The sequence below is a fragment of the Pogona vitticeps genome, chromosome 2, assembly GCF_051106095.1.
Source record: "Pogona vitticeps strain Pit_001003342236 chromosome 2, PviZW2.1, whole genome shotgun sequence".
Taxonomy (NCBI): domain Eukaryota; kingdom Metazoa; phylum Chordata; class Lepidosauria; order Squamata; family Agamidae; genus Pogona; species Pogona vitticeps.
Window position 1 is genome coordinate 191,242,766 of NC_135784.1, and position 20,855 is coordinate 191,263,620.

Consider the following 20,855-nt stretch of genomic DNA (forward strand, 5'->3'; position numbering starts at 1 on the left):
CCCCCTGCCGGTTACCCAAACCATGGGTAACCGGCGGCGGGTGGGATCCAAGCCCGGGATGCCTGAAAGGCATCCAGATCCCACCACCCTTCCCCCGCGGCTCGGATCCAAGCTGTGGGGGGAGGGTCGGAAGCATAGCCAGACTTCAGCCGGCTGACAGGCCGGCGATCAGGCAGGAGGAGGTGAGAAGATTCCCCCACCTCCTCCCGAGCGAACGCCGGTTTTTCAGCCGGCTGACAGGCCGGCGATCGGGCAGGAGGAGGTGGGAAGATTCCCCCACCTCCTCCCGAGCGAACGCCGGGTTTTCAGCTGGCTGACAGGCAGGTGATCGGGCAGGAGGAGGTGGGAAGATTCCCCCACCTCCTCCCGAGCGAACGTCCGCTTGCTCAGCCGGCAAATGGTGCCTATGGGGAAAACATCGCAAAGCGATTTTCCCCCATAGGTAACATCGGTATGCGATCACAAAAGCGATCGCAAAAAAGCCATTGTTATGTGGATTCCTCGTTATACGAGGCACTCGTTATACGAGGCACCACTGTATTTATATTGCAGGAAATGCTCTATAAACACAGTACAATAATGAAGAGCTTCATTCAGTTCTCTACAGATCTCAGCAACACTGTCCCCCCACATCCTCACAGCTTTTGGCTTCTAAAGCATATACTAAAGCTAACAACACCGTTACCTGGTCTGTGCTAACTTGACCTGCCAGACAGATACCTGCACTTCCCCTTCCTGGCTGCATGAAGGAAAACAAAAATGTTCGTAAAATGTTACTGTTGGGACACATAACACGGCTTTCTAAAAATGCCACAACATTTTTAAAATAAGGTTAAAAATATTAATTACAATAAAACAAATTGTTATTCATATTAACAGTAAAATAATAAGCAATATCCAAAACATTTTAAAATGTCCTCTTAAGTACCACTTTTTTTGATTAATCTTTTTTGTAAAAAAAAAGGTACTTCGTGTGTCAGTCAGTTCTTGTCCATAAAGACATAAACATCTATACATGAGTTAAGCTCTAGTGCCACCCATACAAGGTCCTAGTGCTGCTCAGGCAAGGCAAGGTTGCATGATTCCAAGATCTGCATTTAGTAATGGTAGATTTGTGGCTCTTCCTGCCATTCTTCCAGTCAAGCACAGAGAAGATAGATTAAAAGAACAATAATCAGAGACACTAAAGTAGGACTGGAACAGAAGAGAGGAGCTAGAAGCTTTCTTGGATAAGACAGGTGAAGAAGTGGGGTGAGGAGTCAGGGATTTACCATACTGGCTGCAGACCCTGGAATCATTTGACCCCCTGCCTTGCCAGAGCACTGCTAGAACTTAATCCATGCATATCTGGCTCTCTCCCGCAGACAGATAATGTAAGCTTCTCAAACTTTTTTTTAAACTGTAGTCTGATCTCCCATTTCAGACTCAAACATTACCCCTTCCTACTTTGCCAAACAGCAGCAACAAGGGGGCGAAAGTTACCTGCCTTGCACATTCCATATCTGATATTTAACCTATTATTCCTTACGTGTAAGGGTTAACCAGGCATGATGTCTAGAATACAGGTGGAATTATGAGACATGTAAACAGCAGAGAACTGAAGGGCAGGAAAGAAGCCCCTGGCCATTATCAACCTACTGCCCGAAAGCCTGAACCCAGTGTGTGGTTACACTGACAAATAAGAACCGCTGTTGGATTGGGTTTTGCATAATTAAAATTGATTTTAAAAATCACAGCTACGTACATAACATTGAAACCCACTTCTTTTTGACCGCAAACCAAGTTTTTGTAATTAGAGGCCTACAGGAGTTTTTTAATTTAACGCACTTGTGACATCGACTCTTTATGTAATTTAACACACTTGTGACATCGATTCTTTATGCAATTTAACACACTTGTGAAATCGATTATGTAATTTAACACACTTGTGACATCGATTCTTTATGTAATTTAACACACTTGTGAAATCGATTATGTAATTTAACACACTTGTGAAATCGATTCACTCTGGGCAATGTGAAGCCCTTGTCATATTGTACTGCCTTTGTGGGTGGCTGCAGATGGCAGGGACACTGCCATTAGTTTAAAATATATTTTTAAATTTATTTAAAAAAAACTTTAACACTGCCTCACTGTAGTGATATGCCACTTAAAATTATTTTTTTAAAAGAAAAAAAGGATGCCTGAAAACCAAAGAAACACTATACAACATGGAAAATATGATCTGCAAACATGCTGGTTAATGAAATAATTTAAAACTTCACATAGTTTCCCAAAGTGGTTTTAAGCCCCTACCTTATATTGAAGTAATATTTTTTTAAAGTGAATGCGAACAGTGATACAAAATCATTTGATTGTAAATTGATTTAAAATACATTGGAGCTGAAACCGATGCAAATCAACAGTATAACCATGACCTCAGTTTCTCAAATATTACCAGAACAGAAATATTGCCTGGGGCTACTGTACCGGTATGTTTATCGCTCATATGCTAAGTGTCTCATCTTCTGCTTGTCAGCGACCATCAATTTTCTCCACTTGAAAACAAATCAGATTCAGCACAGTTCTTTTTTGCTTTTCATTCCATTTCACATTCCCACTACTCTCTATAACACAGGATAAACCTAATGTGGTGTTCGCCCAGGTCATGAATATTCATATGCTATTTGCATAGACCAATGGGAGTGTTGGAGGGGTGGAATCACAAGGTAGAAGAAACTCAGCAGGAGGAAGAAGAGTTTTAGATATGGTTTTAGAAATAAGGTTTTGAGATAGGGTTTTGAGATGGAGAGTTAAGAGTGTTAGAGAGTTGAGAGAGTTGTGGAGTTCGGGCTGGAGAGTGATGATTGAGGGTGGATAAAGAAGAAGGTTTGTATTAGAATTAACAACATTGCTTGTTCTGTCAACACCTGTATCAATAAACAATTTCTATTTGGTTCCTTTTTAAAATGATATATTGCCTGGACATCTGTCATTAATAATAAGTATTGCTGATGAAATCAACTAGTGGCAGCTGAGTGGCATGTAGCGTGAGCTCCTAGTTTGGTGAAACAATCAGGGGCCACGTGGAACTGTGAGACCTGCATCCAGTTATTTGCTGTAGCACAATGTTGTCTTTATGCCACTGGGACATTGCACAAAATATAGTCATAGAATCATAGAACAATGGAGTTGAGAGAGGGCTATAAAGCCACAGAGTCCAACCCGCTGCACAATGCTGGAATCCAAATCAAAGTATATCTGAAAGATGGCTGTCTAATTTTCCCTTGAATGCCTCCAGCATAGAAGCACTCACCATCTCCTGAGGTAATTGGTTCCATTGTTGGTTAAAAAAAACTAAGGGCAAATATTCTCGAAGGCTTTCACAGCCGGGATCAGATGGTTGTTGTGGGTTTTCCGGGTTGTTTGGCCATGTTCTTAAGGTTTTTTTTTCCTAACGTTTTGTCAGTCTCTGTGGCTGGCATCTTCAGAGGACAGGAGTCAGAACTCTGTCTGTGTTCTGATGTCATCGTCGTTTAGTCGTATCCGACTCTTCATGACCCCATGGACCAGAACTCGCCAGGCCCTCCTATCTTCCACTGCCTCCTGGAGTTGTGTCAAATTCATGTTGGTTGCTTCGATGACACTGTCCAACCATCTCATCCTCTGTCGTCCCCTTCTCCTCTTGCCTTCTCCACTTTCCCAACATCAGGGTCTTTTCCAAGGAGTCTTCTCTTCTCATGAGATGGCCAAAGTATTGGAGCCTCAGCTTCAGGATCTGTCCTTCCAGTGAGCACTCAGGGTTGATTTCCTTTAGAAGTGATAGGTTTGTTCTCCTTGCAGTCCAGGGGACTCTCAAGAGCCTCCTCTGGCACTTTCACAATTCAAAGGCATCAATTCTTTGGTGGTCAGCTTTCTTTATGGTCCAGCTCTCACTTCCATACATCACAACAGGAAAAACCATAGCTTTGACTATTGAGACTTTTGTTGGCAAGGTGATGTCTCTGCTTTTTAAGATGCTGTCAAGGTTTGTCATTGCTTTCCTCCCAAGAAGCAGGCGTCTTTTAATTTCGTGGCTGCTGTCTCCATCTGCAGTGATCATGGAGCCCAAGAAAGTAACATCTGTCACTGCCTCCATATCTTCCCCTTCTATTTCCCAGGAGGTGATGGGACCAGTGGCCATGATCTTAGCTTTTTTGATGTTGAGTTTCAGATCGTTTTTTGCACTCTCCTCTTTCACTCTCATTAAGAGGTTCTTTAATTCCTCCTCACTTTCTGCCATCAGAGTGGTATCATCTGCATATCAGAGGTTGTTGATATTTCTTCCGGCAATCTTAATTCCAGTTTGGGATTCCTCCAGTCCAGCCTTTTGTGTGATGTATTCTGCATATAAGTTAAATAAGCAGGGGGACAATATACAACCTTGTCGTACCAATTTTGAACCAATCAGTTGTTCCATATCCAGTTCTAACTGTTGCTTCCTGTCCCTCGTATAGGTTTCTCAGGAGATAGATAAGGTGGTCAGGCACTCCCATTTCTTTAAGGACTTGCCATAATTTGCTGTGGTCCACACAGTCAAAGGCTTTTGCATCATCAATGAAGCAGAAGTAGATATTTTTCTGGAACTCTCTGGCTTTCTCCATAATCCAGCGCATGTTAGCCATTTGGTCTCTAGTTCCTCTGCCCCTTCGGAATCCAGTTTGTACTTCTGGGAGTTCTCAGTCCACATACTGCTGAAGCCTGCCTTGGAGGATTTTGAGCATCACCTTCCTAGCTTTTTAAATGAGTGAAGGGGAGACAGCAATCCATGAAGGGGTGTTCTGATGTAGTGTGAAGAAAGCCCACAACAACCATAAGGGCAAATATTTTAGAAAGGACTTTTTGTAGCTATAACTAATTTTGCATTTTCTAACTTTGTCTGATACTTTAATTCAATTTATCCTACGTTACATTTTTCATTTAACCACTGCATTATAGTTTGTCTGAAATTCACTTAATCTCCTTGGTACTATGCCTTTATTTCAAGAATCTTTATTCTTATTTATCTGCCATGATTTGAACAAATGTTTAAATTAACTACATTCATGCAATTGATTCAGGTAATCTCTAGTTACACTAAATCACTCACAGGGCAAATAGTTAACTTCATCTTCACTTCACATGTCAACACCATTTTGTAGAAAAAACTGTGTTCTGTGGTGCTTGTAAAACCCTATATTTGCCCAGAAAATCTTCCAGTTTGCGTAGTTTTTTGTTTTCATACATAAAACAAGCTTGTAGTTTTTTCAAAAGAACACAGTATTTTTACAAATGCTGTTGCTGATGAAGGAAGTGCTGGTGTTCTTGATGTCACGTAGGAGCAGATAATCTTGCAATGGTTACCCATTCTTTTGACAGTACACATCAGTATATTGGGATGTCCTTTTTTTCTGAGGATAAGAACATTTGTTTGTTACATGCTAAATGCCTACCAAGAAAAGCCTCTTAATAACTCATCAGCCTCACCGATTTTAAATCTTTATAAGTATCTGTTTAATTGCCTAGCAGATGAAATGGGTTAATTTCTGCTCTTTCACACATACATATAGATTACAAGATTATCAGACCAGTGTTATGATTTCTGACAAATTCTCTTACCGAAACGTCTGCCAATATTCTTCTGTTTTCCTTAGGAGTGTCTCCCCTGGTAGATTTTGTAGATGAGAAGTTACTGCATGCTCATATATCTTTGCAATCTGAGCTGCAAGGACACAAGAGGAAATTAAAATTACTGATCATAAAAGCACAAAACTCAGTTGCCAATTTTCATACTATCTATTAGAAAGAGATATTTTACATGCACATTTATTCTTTCAGGGTCATAGAAGCTAACTAAAGGCACATTGTAAATGCTAGCATTGCTTTCTTTTCTGAAGGAGGAGGACATCCTTATATGTTATATCTTAAAAGCAATGATCCTTGAATCTTGTATGGGCCCTACTAAATAGACTGTAAGGCCCACTAAAGCATCTGCCCATCAAAGACCACTGTAGTGGATGATTAACCATCTTTTTATAGAAGTAGACTTGTTTCTCTAGGGGGAAACACTTAATAATCTACTAGTAGAAATTCTTAGATGCCCCTGGTTCAAAATGAACAACATAAATAATAGGTAATGTGGTGTATTGTTCCCTTAAGACAATTGTAGTAATTAGTTGCTTAGCAAATGTGAGTTTAAACTACACTCCCTCTGGAATTCTAGCAGTTTTGATGTCAAGGAGCACTGCCATGTGGGAATCTTAGTACTAAATCTTAATGGCAATGGAGAGCCAGTAATAGTTATCATGAGAATAAATGTAGTGGAATGAATACAGCATTGGAGTAGGAATTAGAAGACCTAGGTTCAAATCCCCACTCAGCCATGGAAATGTACTGGAAGGTGGCACTGGAACAACATCATCATCATCATCATCATCATCATCATCATCATCATCATCATCATCATCATCATCATCATCATCATATGTTTTTGGTGAAAACTTGTATCTGTTATATAATATTAGAAAAAGTGGAGTGCACCTGGACCAGATAAACTGCACAGATTTTAGTTAAAGAATTTAACAAGTCTCCATCAACACACAGCAGTGCAATTTAATCACATAAAAATTCTACAACTGAAAACTGGATGACAACAGGCAGTACATTTCTGTTAATAAAAGATCATCAAAAGGGCAATGAACCCAGTAATTATTGACCAATTACATGCCTTCCAATAATATTCAAGCTTCTCACGGGAGTACTTGCAAGATCAATATATAATTACTTAACTGAAAATTCCCTATACCGAACTGAACAGAAAAAGAACTTTAAAAACACAAGAGGCATGAAAGATCATTTACATACTGATAAAATACTAAAGAATGCAAAAAGAGAAAAAACAAATCTCAACATTGCATGGATATACTATAAAAAGGCATTTTACTTATTGCCACACAGATGGATTAACACCTTCCTTAAAAAAATGGGATTAATAAAAATATTTAGAAGTTCCTCACAAAAAGCATGGAAAAATGGAAAACCGTCTTAATGACCTATTGTGAAGAAAATGGAAAAGTTAGCATAAAAAGAGGAATATTCCATGGGGATTCTTTGTCTCTGCTAGTTTTTAACATCTCACGAATCAACAATTTTAAATAAAACTAAATTGGGTTATCGTATTTCAGAACAAGCAGGAAAAATCAATCTATTGTATACATGGATGACCTAAAACTATATGCAAAAAGTTCAACCAAGATAGAATCATTGCAAAACAAAGTGCAAATATTTAGAGAAGACATTCAAATGAAATTTGGAATTGACAAATGTGCAGCTCTATCTATATAATGTGGCAAAAACTAGATGGAATATATTTAAAAATGGCAATATTATAAAATCACTATTATGATGAAAATTGTAAATACCTTGGAATACTAGAAGCAGACAACATCTTCCACACAAAAGTTAAAGATCTGACAGAAAGGGAATACATCCAAAGACTGCAGAAAATCTTGAAATCAAAATTGAGTGGTGGAAATACAATCAAAGCCATAAACATATGGGCAGTTCCAGCAATTAGATACCCAGCTGGAATAATAGATTGGACCCAAAATGAATTAGAAGAATTGGATTGAAAACTACAGAAACCAATGAGCACGCATCATGCACTACAGACAAAAAGTGATGTGGACAGATTATATTAACCACGAAAAATTTGAGGCCATGATACAGCAGGTAGTAAAGGAGGAAAAAAGCCTAAATGATTATATTAGTATAAAATGGAGAATATTTTGAAAACAACATAAACAAAGTTTCTATATTAAAAAAACAATTTGAAAATAAATTAAACAGTTGGAAAAATAAACCACTATGTGGACAACACCTGAGAAATATTGATGGAAGGCATGAGAATAATTCAACATGGGCATTGCTAAAATTGGGGACGATCAAGAAACGAAGGCTTGGTTTTTGCTGTACAAGAACAAGCACTCCAAACCAATGCGATGAAAACTAAGATTCAAGGAATCAGTGCTCCAAATGGCAACTCTGCTAAGAAAATGATTAAACTGTGTCACTCCTCATCTGTGAATGTCCAAAGACTGCACAGATTACAAAGTTAGACATGATAGAATGGCAAAATTAGTGCACTGGTCATTATGCAAAAAATATAACTTGCCAGCCTCCAAAAACCCCTGGGAACATTAGGGAGAGAAGGTGTCAGAAAATGAGGAGGTCAAGATCTTGTGGAATTTCTGGATCCAAACTGATAGACACCTTGAACGTAACACTCCAGACATAATAGTAATAGAACAAAGAAATGTCTGGATCATTGACATTGCAATTCAAGGGGATGGTCAGAGTTGAAGATAAAGAATTGGAAAAACTAACCCTTTTGTGTACTTCAACATTTCAGAACTGTAAATTCAAGTTATGCTTAATCTGCTTCATTTGCTTCTTATATGGGATTTCAAAAGTCTTTTGTTCAGTTTTACTGTAGTTATAGTGTATTATATAATATTACACCATCATGGAATTCTTGGTGTGTTAAAAGTGTGCTCTACACATACTTAAAAACATTAATTGTTGAAGGAATTCATATAATTTTTTTTTTCATAAAAAACTTCATTTTAGTATTGCAAATGCAGTTATACAAAGCATTCCAGAATGCTTCATTGTGCCCTTGTAATTTTGGGGCATCGGTAAATGTTAGTGTTTCTCTTTATAATGATTAATGTTAATTGGGGCAGAAACCTCAGCGGAGTCCTACAGACACTGAAGCTCCTTCCCCCTTGCCGTTAAGACCATGTTTGTCAGAGAAAAGAAGCACTGCTGTCCTACTGCTGACCAAGACAAACTGATTATCTATCTCCCATGAGTCTCCCAACTGGCCAGCTTTGGAACCACTCTTCCCATAGTGCCTTGGGGCAAGGAGGAGCCTTCGGACTCCAATACTGACGAAACTGCCTGCCCTATATGCAGCGAGCTTTTGGTAGCAGGCATGCAGACACCTAAGCTGCTGTTTTCTCCTCTAGTGGTGGGAACAGATAACACATGTCCACTCCTTCCCAGTTGCCTCTACCCTAACCAAGGAATAACTATGGAATCTGGATAACAGGACAGGACTTGACTGCTGAGGTCATTGGTGTTGCCACTGGTCTTTTCCTCATAGTAAAGTACTTTCTCCTGCTACCTCCCCCATATTTATATAGGGAGGGGTATGTTGTTCCCTTCTCCCTCTCAGCACTCTGCCTCTTTGTTGGCCATACTACTTTGGGCTGTGGGAGGGCATGCGGGGAGCACGCAGCATCCAAACCATAGACAACCACACATCAAGGCAACAGTAAAATGAGATATACTAATCAGATGGTAGGAGTTCACCAAATTCGCCCACATTACACTTTATCCGACCATTCCATCTATCTGCCAGTGTTATAGGATCACCATATCATTAGGGAGTGATTCCTTTGTGCTTAAAAAAAGCGGGCTCTTGATCATCAGTCTACAACTTGCACAATGTGTGTAACTAGAGTTGATAGTGAAACAACAGAAATGAAAAGGCTGTGGTGGCTCTGTCATGCCACTTTCAAATTCAACCATTCTGGTCTGTCTTCATAGAGTGCCTCATTTTCCCCCACTAATCTTTCAGTCTCTTGGATCTGCACATTTCATATCTGAACATTTGTTATTTAAGCACTTGCAACTAGATTTACTGATTTGACTTCTAGTTTTCTAAATTATATTTGAATAATGGTTACACTGCTTCCTTATGTTTTAAATTTTTGATTCAGAGACGACGCAAACTTCAGGTTAAAAGAGAAGAAAGGGAAGGCAAAATAGTTGAAGTAAATGAAGGCAAATGTTATACAAATGGATCATTACTGATTTAAGCCAAACAAAGTTTTTAAACCTCTAAAAACACAAGAACAAATTATTACCTCTAGTACAGAGATCTGAAGTTTCTTCAAGAGCAGGGAAAGACTGCAAAGCACACAAATAGCTTGAATTGTATGATCCAGTTAAAATTTTTTAACATGTTTCAGATGTCAAAATAATTAGCAATTACTTACCATTGTGGAACATACATCCAGTTGTCAGGTCTAAGTAGAATAAACCCATTAGACCCACAAGGCTTACGTAAGTGTTGACTTAACAGATTTATTTCATTCATTCTCACTGGAGCTAACCAATGACAAATATTCACATGTATACAGTACTCCACACTCAAGAAGTGGAGTGCTCTGGCCTTGACCCCCTTTGTTGTCCCTTTCCTCCTGTGAAAGTGATAAATCTGAAGAGGAGACCTGGTTGTATATAGGAAGAATTTTCATACAAGCCAAGCCAGAAAAAAGCAAGCTTCTCACTCACATATGATGCCTTGATGGACACAACCAGATATCCTCCTTCGATACATCACTTTCACATGGGAAAACAACAGTGGATGGGGTGGGGCTACAGTGCTATAGAGTACACACATGGACATGAGACCTGAATAGAGCTTTGAATTTACTAACAGTTTCATAGACATTAACAACCATTAACCAAAGACCTAAGACATTACAGATACTGAATTGTTGATCCAAAGCCCAGTTTCAAAGTTAAAAAATTTTTTGGGGGGGGGGGGCTGTCCCTATTTTTAGAATTGCCCTGTTGAATTTTAATTTGCTCTGTTGTGCAATGTCTGTGTTATTGTGCAGCAGAGCAGATCAACATTCTTCAGGACAATTCTAAAAATGGAGACTGCCCATACAAAAAAATAGATTTTAGATCAGCAATTAGCTGACTCTCATGAAGAGACTGTTTTAACTCCTTCCTGGCCAAACAGGCATTTGATAGTCTAACCCTCTTGCTCACTACCATTCACTAAGTTACACCAAGCAAGGAAAAAACCCAGAAACTGACTCCTTTAGCAACTACTTAGTGTTGTGGAAATTACTGCCACTCAGTTAACCACTTATCACCCAAATGCAAAGCAATTGTCAGGGGTGTTTTTTGACAGGTATGAATGATAGTGAGCGAGGATATCATATACACCATCCTTACTGCTGATGTTGGTATTGTCAACATTCAGGCTATCCTTTGCTATGTAAAGCTTGGCATCCTTTTTCCTGCTGGCAATGTAGGCACAATATTATGCAAGAATATCTGGCTATTTCCTGGTATTTTGAATTGCGGATGCAGAAGCACAATATCCCACGTTATTAAACTTGGTATTTTTTAAAGAATCAAATATATTTACTGTTTGTAACCCAGCTACATGGCTGATGAAGATAACTGTGAGATCTCGTAACAGAAAAATAAGGAAGAGTTTCATCTGAGCACATTTATGCATCACAGAAATAAATAAAATGCCATCCACAAACATGCAAAGGCCTGAAAAAAAATCAGAAAAAAGGAAAAAATGCCAGTTTTTTCTGGTTTTCCTCCAGGACAAATTTTCAGTTTTTCTAGTTGAGAAACAGGAGATAAAATATTTTCTCTTTTGGAATGAGTTAACTGTGTTTTTTTGTTTGTTTGTTTGTTTTTAAAGACACTTTTATTGACTCAGAATGCCAGGAGCTGCGTAGTACAAAATATTGGCTGAAATCCAGTAGCAAGTTGCAATGAGAGTAGGGCCATTGAATCATTGGAATTTATAGTGCCATTGACTCATTTAATTCCTACTGATTCAGTGGGCCTACTTCAGTCATAACTTACTGCTGAATTTCAGCTTTTGTATGTAAGACTGTATATAGAATCACGTTCCTGTGCACAATCTAGACATATACAATGCTCAAATCCAAGATACACATCTATCTACACCTAGGTGCTGCCACCTTCCGGAGAGGAGAAATGAGGGAAGGGATTTCACTGGTTGTGAAAGGCTGCTTGGCCTCTTCTGGTAACCTCTGTTCTACTTTGGTGAGGACAATCACAGTGGAAGCAAAAGTTTTGCTTTTTTACTGGAGTAAAAGGTACCAGAACTCTTGGTCTATGTTTTCTTGGGAGTAGATGGTAATTAAATTGTAATGAAGAATATAGAAGACAAACACTATATACAGGTCTCTGAGGACTAACTAAATCCAGACCTTAAAACAAGCTTGTAGACTAGGCAGTATAATAATAAACACATCTTATTTAAAACCAGAAAATGTGCTGGAATACCATTCTGGTAGATAATTAATAGAAGAATAAGTGCCAGACCTCTGTTCAACTTAGTTCCAGTGGGAAAAAAACAGCCCTGATGCACATCTGTTTCTGTCCAAATAGCATGCTTTATTTTGCCTACGATAAAATCTGTGGTTTCTGTTTTATTCTACCTCCTACTCAAATGGCTCAAACTAAGATGTGTGCACTTAGGTACTATAGAAAAATACTAAAACTTTTATAATAAAGCATACATATTCTTAAGTCATAACTTATATAAAATTGTTCTATAAGTTATGACTTAAAATTTATATTGTGAAAGCAGTAAAATAGCTTCAGGACGGAAAAGAAAAAAATGCTGCATACATTTCAAAATTTCTGAAATTTTCCATTTTTTCCCCTCATAAAAAGAGGAAGAACCATTCCCTCTCTAGCTTCAAATCTTCCAGAAACTTCAAATTTCTATCTATTCATACACCCAATATTTAAAATTACAAAACCACTTTTATACTTTACATATGTTTTCTTCCTGCAGAAGTATAGCAATGAAACTGGCATATTTTCATTTATCTTCAACCAAAGAAAATACTCAAAAACATTTTTTCTTACAGTTTAAATGATTTTAACATAGCAATAGTTAATATACAATACAAAAATCAGCAGAAGATAAAATCCTTTAAAAATATACTCAATTTAATTGATGCTTGGTACCACAGGTTTTGCTTTCAAAAGACTTCGTTTTCCTTTTCCACAGTACAGAGTCTTACATTTAAACAGTTCATACCGAAAAGGTAGCAGTGGAACATGCACACTCCTTACCATAACTAGCTTGAGAAGGTCTGCAGCATTTTCCTTCTCCTCTTCCATTCTTGGATCTTTAATGGTCATCTCTTGCATTTCATCTTCTTGTTTTATGATTTTGTCAATGTACTCCTAAAAGGGCAGTGGACAAGAACAGAAAAAAGAAACATCTCTAGGTCTGCAATCCTATGCATTGTTACCCAAGATGTAAGCTCCACTTAATTAAAGGGACATTGCTTTTGCATGCATAAAGATTGCATTATTAATGGTCAACACAATTAACAGTGGAAAACATGGAAATAAACATGCAGCGGTAATTGCAAGGAGGAATGCGGTCTTGAAGGACTACAAGCGGAGCGAAGCGGAAGCCAAGGGTTCAAAGGGAGGCTTCATGAAGAATTGAGAACTAGCTGGAGTGACCACTGCGGCATGAGGGGCTTGTAGGCCGAGCGCATGTTCTTCAGCCCTCGCAAGAACTGCTTCAAAGTCAGATGTCTAAAGAGCATACCTGCCTGAGAAGAAGGAGGTTGATGGGCTACAATGGCTGCTATGTAGACCTTTAAGGTTGAGTGTGAAAGCCCTTGGTGGAACAGGTGAAGGAGAATCTAGAGAAGTCGGGCTGAGAGGTAAATGGCATGTCGTGGCAAATGTACAGAACACTTTCCATTTATAGGAGTAGGCCAAGGGGGTTGAGAGCTTGTGCGCATGGCTGAGCACTTCTGCTACAGTCAGGGAAGCTGCCAGGCTGTTAGGTGGAGGGATTCGAGATCTGGATGAAAAATCCGTCCATCATCCCGAGACAGCAGGTGGGGAACTATCTTTAGCCTGATGTACTCTGACGTCCTGGTGAGTAGAGCTGAGAACCATGGTTGGCAAGGCCACCAAGGGGCTATAAGGATCGCATCTGCATTTTTGTGTCAGATTTTTACCACTGTTCTGTGCACAAGGGGAATGGGTGGGAACATGTAGAGCAGGCAGGTAGACCAATGTATCATGAAGGCATCCCCCAGGGACTGGTGACCAATGCTGGCCTGTGAACAATAACTGGCGCACTTGTGGTGACTTGGGACATGAAAACATCCACCTCTGGAGTCCCCCAATGGCGGCAGAGCTGATGAAAGGCCGCATTGTCCAGGGCCCATTCGTGCGAGCAGGACTGAAGCTTGCTCAGGTGGTCTGCAAGGGTATTCCCTTTGCCCACTACATGCACGGCTACTGGGTATATGTGTCAAACAAAGCACCATTCTCAGAGGTCAATGGTTTGAAATAGGTGGTGAACCGAGTGAGTGCCACCTTGTTTGTTTATATAATAAACTGCCGTTGTATTGTCTGTTGCCACCTGGACTACTCGACCAAGGAGAAAGGTCTCGAAGGCCCTAAAAGCCTTGGCTGGTTGATATGAAGGCCAGCTTCCACTGAAGGCCAGTGTCGTGAATTGTGTGGGGGCCCAAGTGAGCACCCCAGCCTGTTGGGCTGGCATCTGTAGTGATTTTAACAGTAGGTGACAAGAGGCCAAAAGGTCTTCCTACCCACAAGTTGCAAGGGAGTCTCTACCAATCCAGTTGTGCGGCGAGCTCTGGCGTAACCTGCAGCTGTCTGGACGGGAGGTCTTCAGTCACTGAAAACAGTGAGAGGAACCAGGCCTGAAGAGACCTCATCTTCAGTTGTGCATGTTGCACGACAGCCGTGGTGGACGCCATAAGGCGCTGAACTTCGAGAAGAGTCATACTAAGCAATCTTTTGTTGTTTTCTTCTGCTTTTTTATCACCCATCCCAACATACTAAAGGAGACTAAAATGGCCATTTCTCTGGAAACTATTTTAAAGATGGAGAAGTGCATGTTGCAACCAAAGCATCTGAGAACATTTATATAGCTCCAAAATTTGTTTGGTTTGCTTGCATTTATTATTGTTTAGGTAGATACGAGATACTTATTGATTTACACAGCCAGGTCTTCACAGAGTTGAATTTACCTTGACAGAAAGCTGCAGTCTGTGCCTCAGTTCATCAGTGACTGGCTCATACTGGATCAACCGGCGAATCTGGAGTACATTTGGACATTTCCGTACAGGTGCAGGAGAATCTGCTAATGCCTTGAACTCTATGGACAGACCTTTCCAAGCATGCATTCCAAATGGAGGACCTGGAGTCTTCCTCTGAACCGAAATGATGAAACATGGAGCAGAATGTTACTTCTTATGCCTCTCAAGGAATGTTCTTTGAAACATTATTCAGAATCTGCCTTTTATCATACCTGCTTTCAGTCAGATGAAAGAAATCACTCTGATTACAGACAAGAAACATGTCTTGAGATAAATAAATTCAAAAAAATTGAACAATTATTGCTTTTGAAAGCAAGAGGATGTTTCATGTATCATTAATACTTTGAAATATTATTGTTTTAATAGCTAGCATGAGAAAATACAGAAGATTGGTAAAGGGTCTAGATCCATATCTAGCACAAGCTGAAATTTACATACCCAAATCTATATTAAACATAAGAATGAAGGTGTCTTCTCTGTCATGACTGGGCTATATAATTGTTACATTACATAATCAATACAACAAACAGGCTGATGCCAAAAATCTAGCGCCACAGAAAAATTATAAGGATAAAGGCAAATTATGCAAATTTGTTGGGGAAATAATGGTTTAATTACAAAATCATAGGTTATTAAAAACACCAAACTATTAGGCAAAGCTCACAACACATCTGACAATCCTTTGATTTTGTTGGAGGAGGAACTCTGTTCAGTGTAATAGGTACCACTTCATTGACAAGAAGGGAGACACTGAATGAGCTTTTAAGCTTCACTACCTCCAAAACATCTCATTTTTCATATTTTTATTTTCACTCTGCAAACAGGATGTACCTATTAGAAGACCACACATAGTCATAACCATGCATTTTGTATGATTGATGGCTTAGTATCACACAGTGCTTGAAGATATACAGTGTGAAAACTCTTGATAATGCTTGTAAGATCAATGCTCTCATATCATATTCAAGTACAGAAAACAGTTTTGAAAACTGCATACCTCAAATGCAGGAAATTTTTCCCAGGCCCTTGACTGGAGATTATAAGGAATGATAGCTGCAGGATCCCTTTTCATTACCCATTGAGAGGTTTCACTCAGAGGACAGAGGACAGTAATGCTTAGGACTCCTGATTTGAAATACACAGAGAAAATCTGAAGGTGCTATTAAGTGGCACTGATAACATCTTTGAAAAGCTTGAGTCTTGCATGCAGAATTTCATGCATGAGATATTCATGACTGTTTGTGCCCATTTGCACAATTAATACTTGTTCTACAGTGTATATATCTTTGAAAGATATGCATCTAAATAGTTGTTCAAAATAGGTGAGGACAAGAATAATCTTCCTAAGAAACGACAACAACATCTGAGAAAATTGTATTGTGGAATACATCTATGTGACTCCTCTTGATTCATGAACACATAGCTAGATGGCTATTTCTGTACAAGAACTTGTAAGGTTTTTTTCGCAAATTACAAAAACAAACAGTTGACATCGCGTTGTGCAAGTTAAAAAATTTACTCAGAGCTTATTTCTTCTACACTGAGTTGTGTGACTCGATATACAACAGATAATGCTTACAGAGATGTTTTAACTTACAACAATTTGCTACTAAATGTTACATCTTTTACAGAACTGCACAACAAGATTTTGGCCAATAAGTATAAACGAAAGGTCAATAATACGGTCAGAAAGAGCTGTAATGAAGAATTTTAATGCTATTCAGCATTAAAAACAAGGAAAGCAGAGAAATCCTATGCTGCAGGACTACAGATTACAGTTTCTTCAAATAAATGTTTTGCACATTTTTTTGAAGTTTGCTTAAAATAAAACATGTGCCCAAAATGAAAGAGGCCTTTAAAATAGAAAGTCTAGGGGAAATACACTAATTTTCCAGAAAAAAAACAACAATTCCCTGAATGTTAGATATAGTAGAGCCCTGATGTCAATTTTGTGTTTGCCATAAACTCACTAAGCAGCCTTGGGAATATTTCTTGCAGCTTGCATCTTCTCATTGGCCATATGGACATAATAACAGTGACATATTGTTATTGCTGTAAGTATTACATATCGTAGTATATGGTGAAGGTACCTGAACAATCCAAAATTGAACTGCAAATTTAAATTTGCTTCTAACAAATAAACACGGGTATTTAATATGGAGGCCTAATTGAGAAAGAAGGCCTCAAAAGCAAGAGTGACATGAATGAAATGCTGCATTCCTACCTGGACATTCTTGTATTGGCTCCTGCAGAACTGCTACAACGGGATTGCCATATGCCAGAGCCAGGTATTCTTCTGCGTCCCTGGTACGAAGGAGTTCGGTCCCTGAGCCATCAGCATAGACAATGAAGAATCTAAATAATCAAGCCCACAGATCTGATCAGCTCGGGTACACAAAGCATGTAGCTAGAAAGAAGACTCATTGAAGGATCACAATGGAGTTATACAGATAACATTCCCTTCAGAGCACAGGGTAGATTTTCATTACATACCTGGGTGCATGTTCCCCATATATGACTGGAATCTGCATATCTGTGGGTTCTGGTTTATTTTCATCAGAATCAATTGTGGCAATGAATTCAGATGTGCTGCCATCAGCCATGACCTGCAACAAAAGAGTTGCTTATCCTTAACTCTTACCCTCCCAAATCCCTTCTGGTCAATCTAGTCACCTTTATGCAGAAGCCATGTCCAAGCAAGCATAATTGCATGCAGGAGGAGCTACTATTCTAACACATGACAGCCTTTTCCTCTCTCCCTAAGCATCACCTGTTACAATTAGCTGTAGGGTAAAAGTGCAAGACTTTACTTAAGGTAAGAAAGTTTGGGAGTGACATTTTTTGCAAACATACTTGTAACACAAAAATAAACCACCACCTCCTAATAAGTGGGCTCCAAATGAGCTGAAGAAGGCAAATAAGCTGAGACAGTACTGCACAAAGAGATAGAAGCAGATGAGACACAAAATTGGGGAGAATGAACAAGCCTTATTTGAATATACAAATCTGAACCCTGAACATATGAGGTCATCTCTGATTGGTGGGGTCACATTATGAGACAAGAAGACCAGAAAAGCAATGGACTGTGGAGACAACAGCCGTTAACAAGTTGGAGAAAGTTTCTGAGGCTTTTTCTTTCTTTCTTTTTGGGTGAAGTAGATATCCTCCCAAGACATCTTCTGATTCTGAAAATGTTCAAACGTGAACATTTTGTCCAGACCTACTGAAAAGTGTCTAGCTGCTCTACAAGAAGCAGAAGCATCAGTAGAATTTCCCATTTCTGGGTTCCTTTGTAGGTCTGCTTGTGTCAACACACAAAATGAAAGAGATCTCTTAGTGGAAGGAAAATGTGAGAGCAAGAACTACGCACATCTCTGAATATTTGCTTAAACCTTTGGCCTCTGATTTAAACTCATGTAAAGAAAACCCTTAAAAAAACCTAATGATGCTGGCTTGGAGATTCTGAGAGCTGTGGTACAAAAAATGGAACATTTTGAATTTTTGCCTGTGCCTGATGTTGATATACCACCACCACCCCTCCGTTTCTCCAGCGAGGTGAAATGAGATAATGGTGACAGACTGATGCTGGTTGGAGCAACCGCTGTGTGGTATGGACCTGGAAGAATGACTCAACACGTTGCAGAAGTGTTCATGGTGGAGGTAGTAATACTGTACTCAGACCAGTGGAGTACCTGGGAAGGTCATCCTAACAATGCAGCACAATTGCTTGTCTCTGACTGGTTTTGTAGTCACGTTGTAACATCTGCCTCGTGTCTCCTTTTCTTCTCAGACCCTTTGTCAGTCACAGAATACAGTCATTTGGACTTTGCCTCCTTTAGTTTGTTGAATACCAACAGTAGCCTTGGCATAGCGTGCAGCTGCAGATGTGAACTCTGTCAGCACTGAGCCAGGTACGGGCACTGAAGAGGTCTGCCTTCCATGGTTGTAGATCAAGCAGCAGGCTTGGTTTCAAAGGGAGACTCTCCAGCTGGGCACAAATTTAACATTTAGTGTAACACGGAAGGGGCTGATTTGATATAAACAAATTCTAACCCAGCGTGGTCAGAGTAATTCCAAGTTGCTGAATCTGCAGCTCTTCCAGGCTTGCACCCAGAAAAGAATGCGAAGGATTACAATTGCACAGGATGACAATCGCTGCCATTGGGTTTGCCAAGGAAAGATCTGACAATGGTGACAGGAGTCAACGAGATGCCCCTCTCCCAGACAAAATAGGTTCTGGGACTGACTGTCCATGGGAATGAATGATTCCACCTCCTCAGTTAATACATGTCTTAAATGAAACCTTAGGAAAGTCTAAAAGCTACCCAAGATACGTCACAAGGGAAAACAAAATACTAAGTACAATGAAAGGGGAGATACAAGGGAGCGGGGGAGGGAGGAGCTCTGAAAGAGGAGAAGAGAACGTTAGGAGCCACAAAACATTCCTAAAATTGCTGCTGCAGTAGTAAACAAAAGTGAAGTGTGTGGGAACAATGGGAACTACAGTATGTCCATTGTCCATGAGCAGGAGGATTGAAGAGTGATGGATGGCTCCCACCAAAATTTTACTCAGCTCTAGAATCTTATCAAGAAGGCTCCACACAGGTGCAGAACTCAGGTGTGTAACTTCCAAAGACCACAAAGAAAAGCCATATAAATAGATGGTTGTTATGGGTTTTCCAGGCTCTTTGGCCGTGTTCTGGAGGTTGTTCTTCCTAACGTTTCGCCAGTCTCTGTGGCTGGCATCCTCAGAGGAGAGGAGTAGGAACTCTGTGCTCTGGTGCTACTCCTGTCCTCTGAAGATGCCCATGGCCACAGAGACTGGCGAAACGTTAGGAAGAACAACCTTCAGAACACGGCCAAAGAACCCGAAAAACCCACAACATCAGATCCTGGCTGTGAAAGCCTTCATGAATACATATAAACACACTTTCCCCCATTATTTCATGAATAAAGCCTTGTATTTTACCTTGAAAATATTTCCCTCAGGGTCCACCACTTCACAGACAATGCTGGAATTATGTTTCATAATGTATTTCCCCACTTGCTGATCCTCAACTTTGGATATAAGTTCACATGCACTTTTTTCAAATGCTTCTGGAGAATACACGGCAGAACAATTTTCATCGATAAAGAGGCAGCCTTTGTTCATGGGCAATATCTACCATAAAAAATAAAAAGATTCAGCTATCAATAAAAAAGCAAAGCAAAAATGTTCTGCTTATATACCACCCCATAGTGCTTAAAGCACTTTCTGGGTGGTTTACAATTTAATTTTGCAGGCTACACATTGCCCCCCAACCCCCCGTGAGCTGGGTACTCAATTTACTAACTTCAGAAAGATGGGAGGCTGAGTGAACCTTGAGCTAGGTACCTGGACTGAACTGAGGTTGTAAGCAGAGTTCTGGCTGCAGTACTGCAGTTTAACCACTGCGCCACAAGGTTCAATAAAATAAACGTAACTGTGAGTTATATAAAAATGAAAGTTGATTTGATTTGAAAACCATGAAGAGGATCCTGTTGCAGAAAATCAAGGGCACCTGTACTGTGGCTGCCTCCATCCAGATCATGTTTATAATTCTACAATCAGCATGCAAGTGGTCACATAAAGGACAACACACCAGAGGGGCAAAGAAATATTGGATTACTGACCTTTCCCTCTGAATTTCCCTCAAGAGGATTTTACCTTATACAATCACAGTTAATTCTGTCAGAATAATTAATTACTTCTTGTGTACCTGTTTTAATCATTTTATTTATTATTCATTGTTATATTTATTTAAAATATTTATATGCCGCCTTTCTCCTGAAGGACCCAAGGTGGCTTACAGTATTAAAAAAAGAAGAAGTTAAAATCCAAGTAATAAATTGTTACAATATTTTAAAAAAGCATTA

General features: G+C 39.5%; 1 protein-coding gene across 7 annotated transcripts in view; it reads right to left on the minus strand.

The window, feature by feature from the left end:
- SPAG17 (sperm associated antigen 17) overlaps positions 1-20,855 on the minus strand; it is a 111,795-nt gene that overhangs the window by 15,887 nt on the left and 75,053 nt on the right. For 4 of the 7 annotated variants that reach the window (XM_072991742.2, XM_072991740.2, XM_072991739.2 and 1 more), the window contains 9 exons: positions 19,930-20,121; positions 17,454-17,566; positions 17,185-17,315; positions 15,958-16,085; positions 14,892-15,074; positions 12,937-13,050; positions 9,930-9,972; positions 5,617-5,719; positions 686-739 (listed from right to left, as the gene is read on the minus strand). In XM_072991742.2, the coding sequence (XP_072847843.2) occupies positions 686-739; positions 5,617-5,719; positions 9,930-9,972; positions 12,937-13,050; positions 14,892-15,074; positions 15,958-16,085; positions 17,185-17,315; positions 17,454-17,566; positions 19,930-20,121 (1,061 nt within the window). The remainder of the gene's footprint in view (positions 1-685; positions 740-5,616; positions 5,720-9,929; positions 9,973-12,936; positions 13,051-14,891; positions 15,075-15,957; positions 16,086-17,184; positions 17,316-17,453; positions 17,567-19,929; positions 20,122-20,855) is intronic. The other 3 variants (XR_012084165.2, XM_072991741.2, XR_012084166.2) reach the window with 3 other exon arrangements.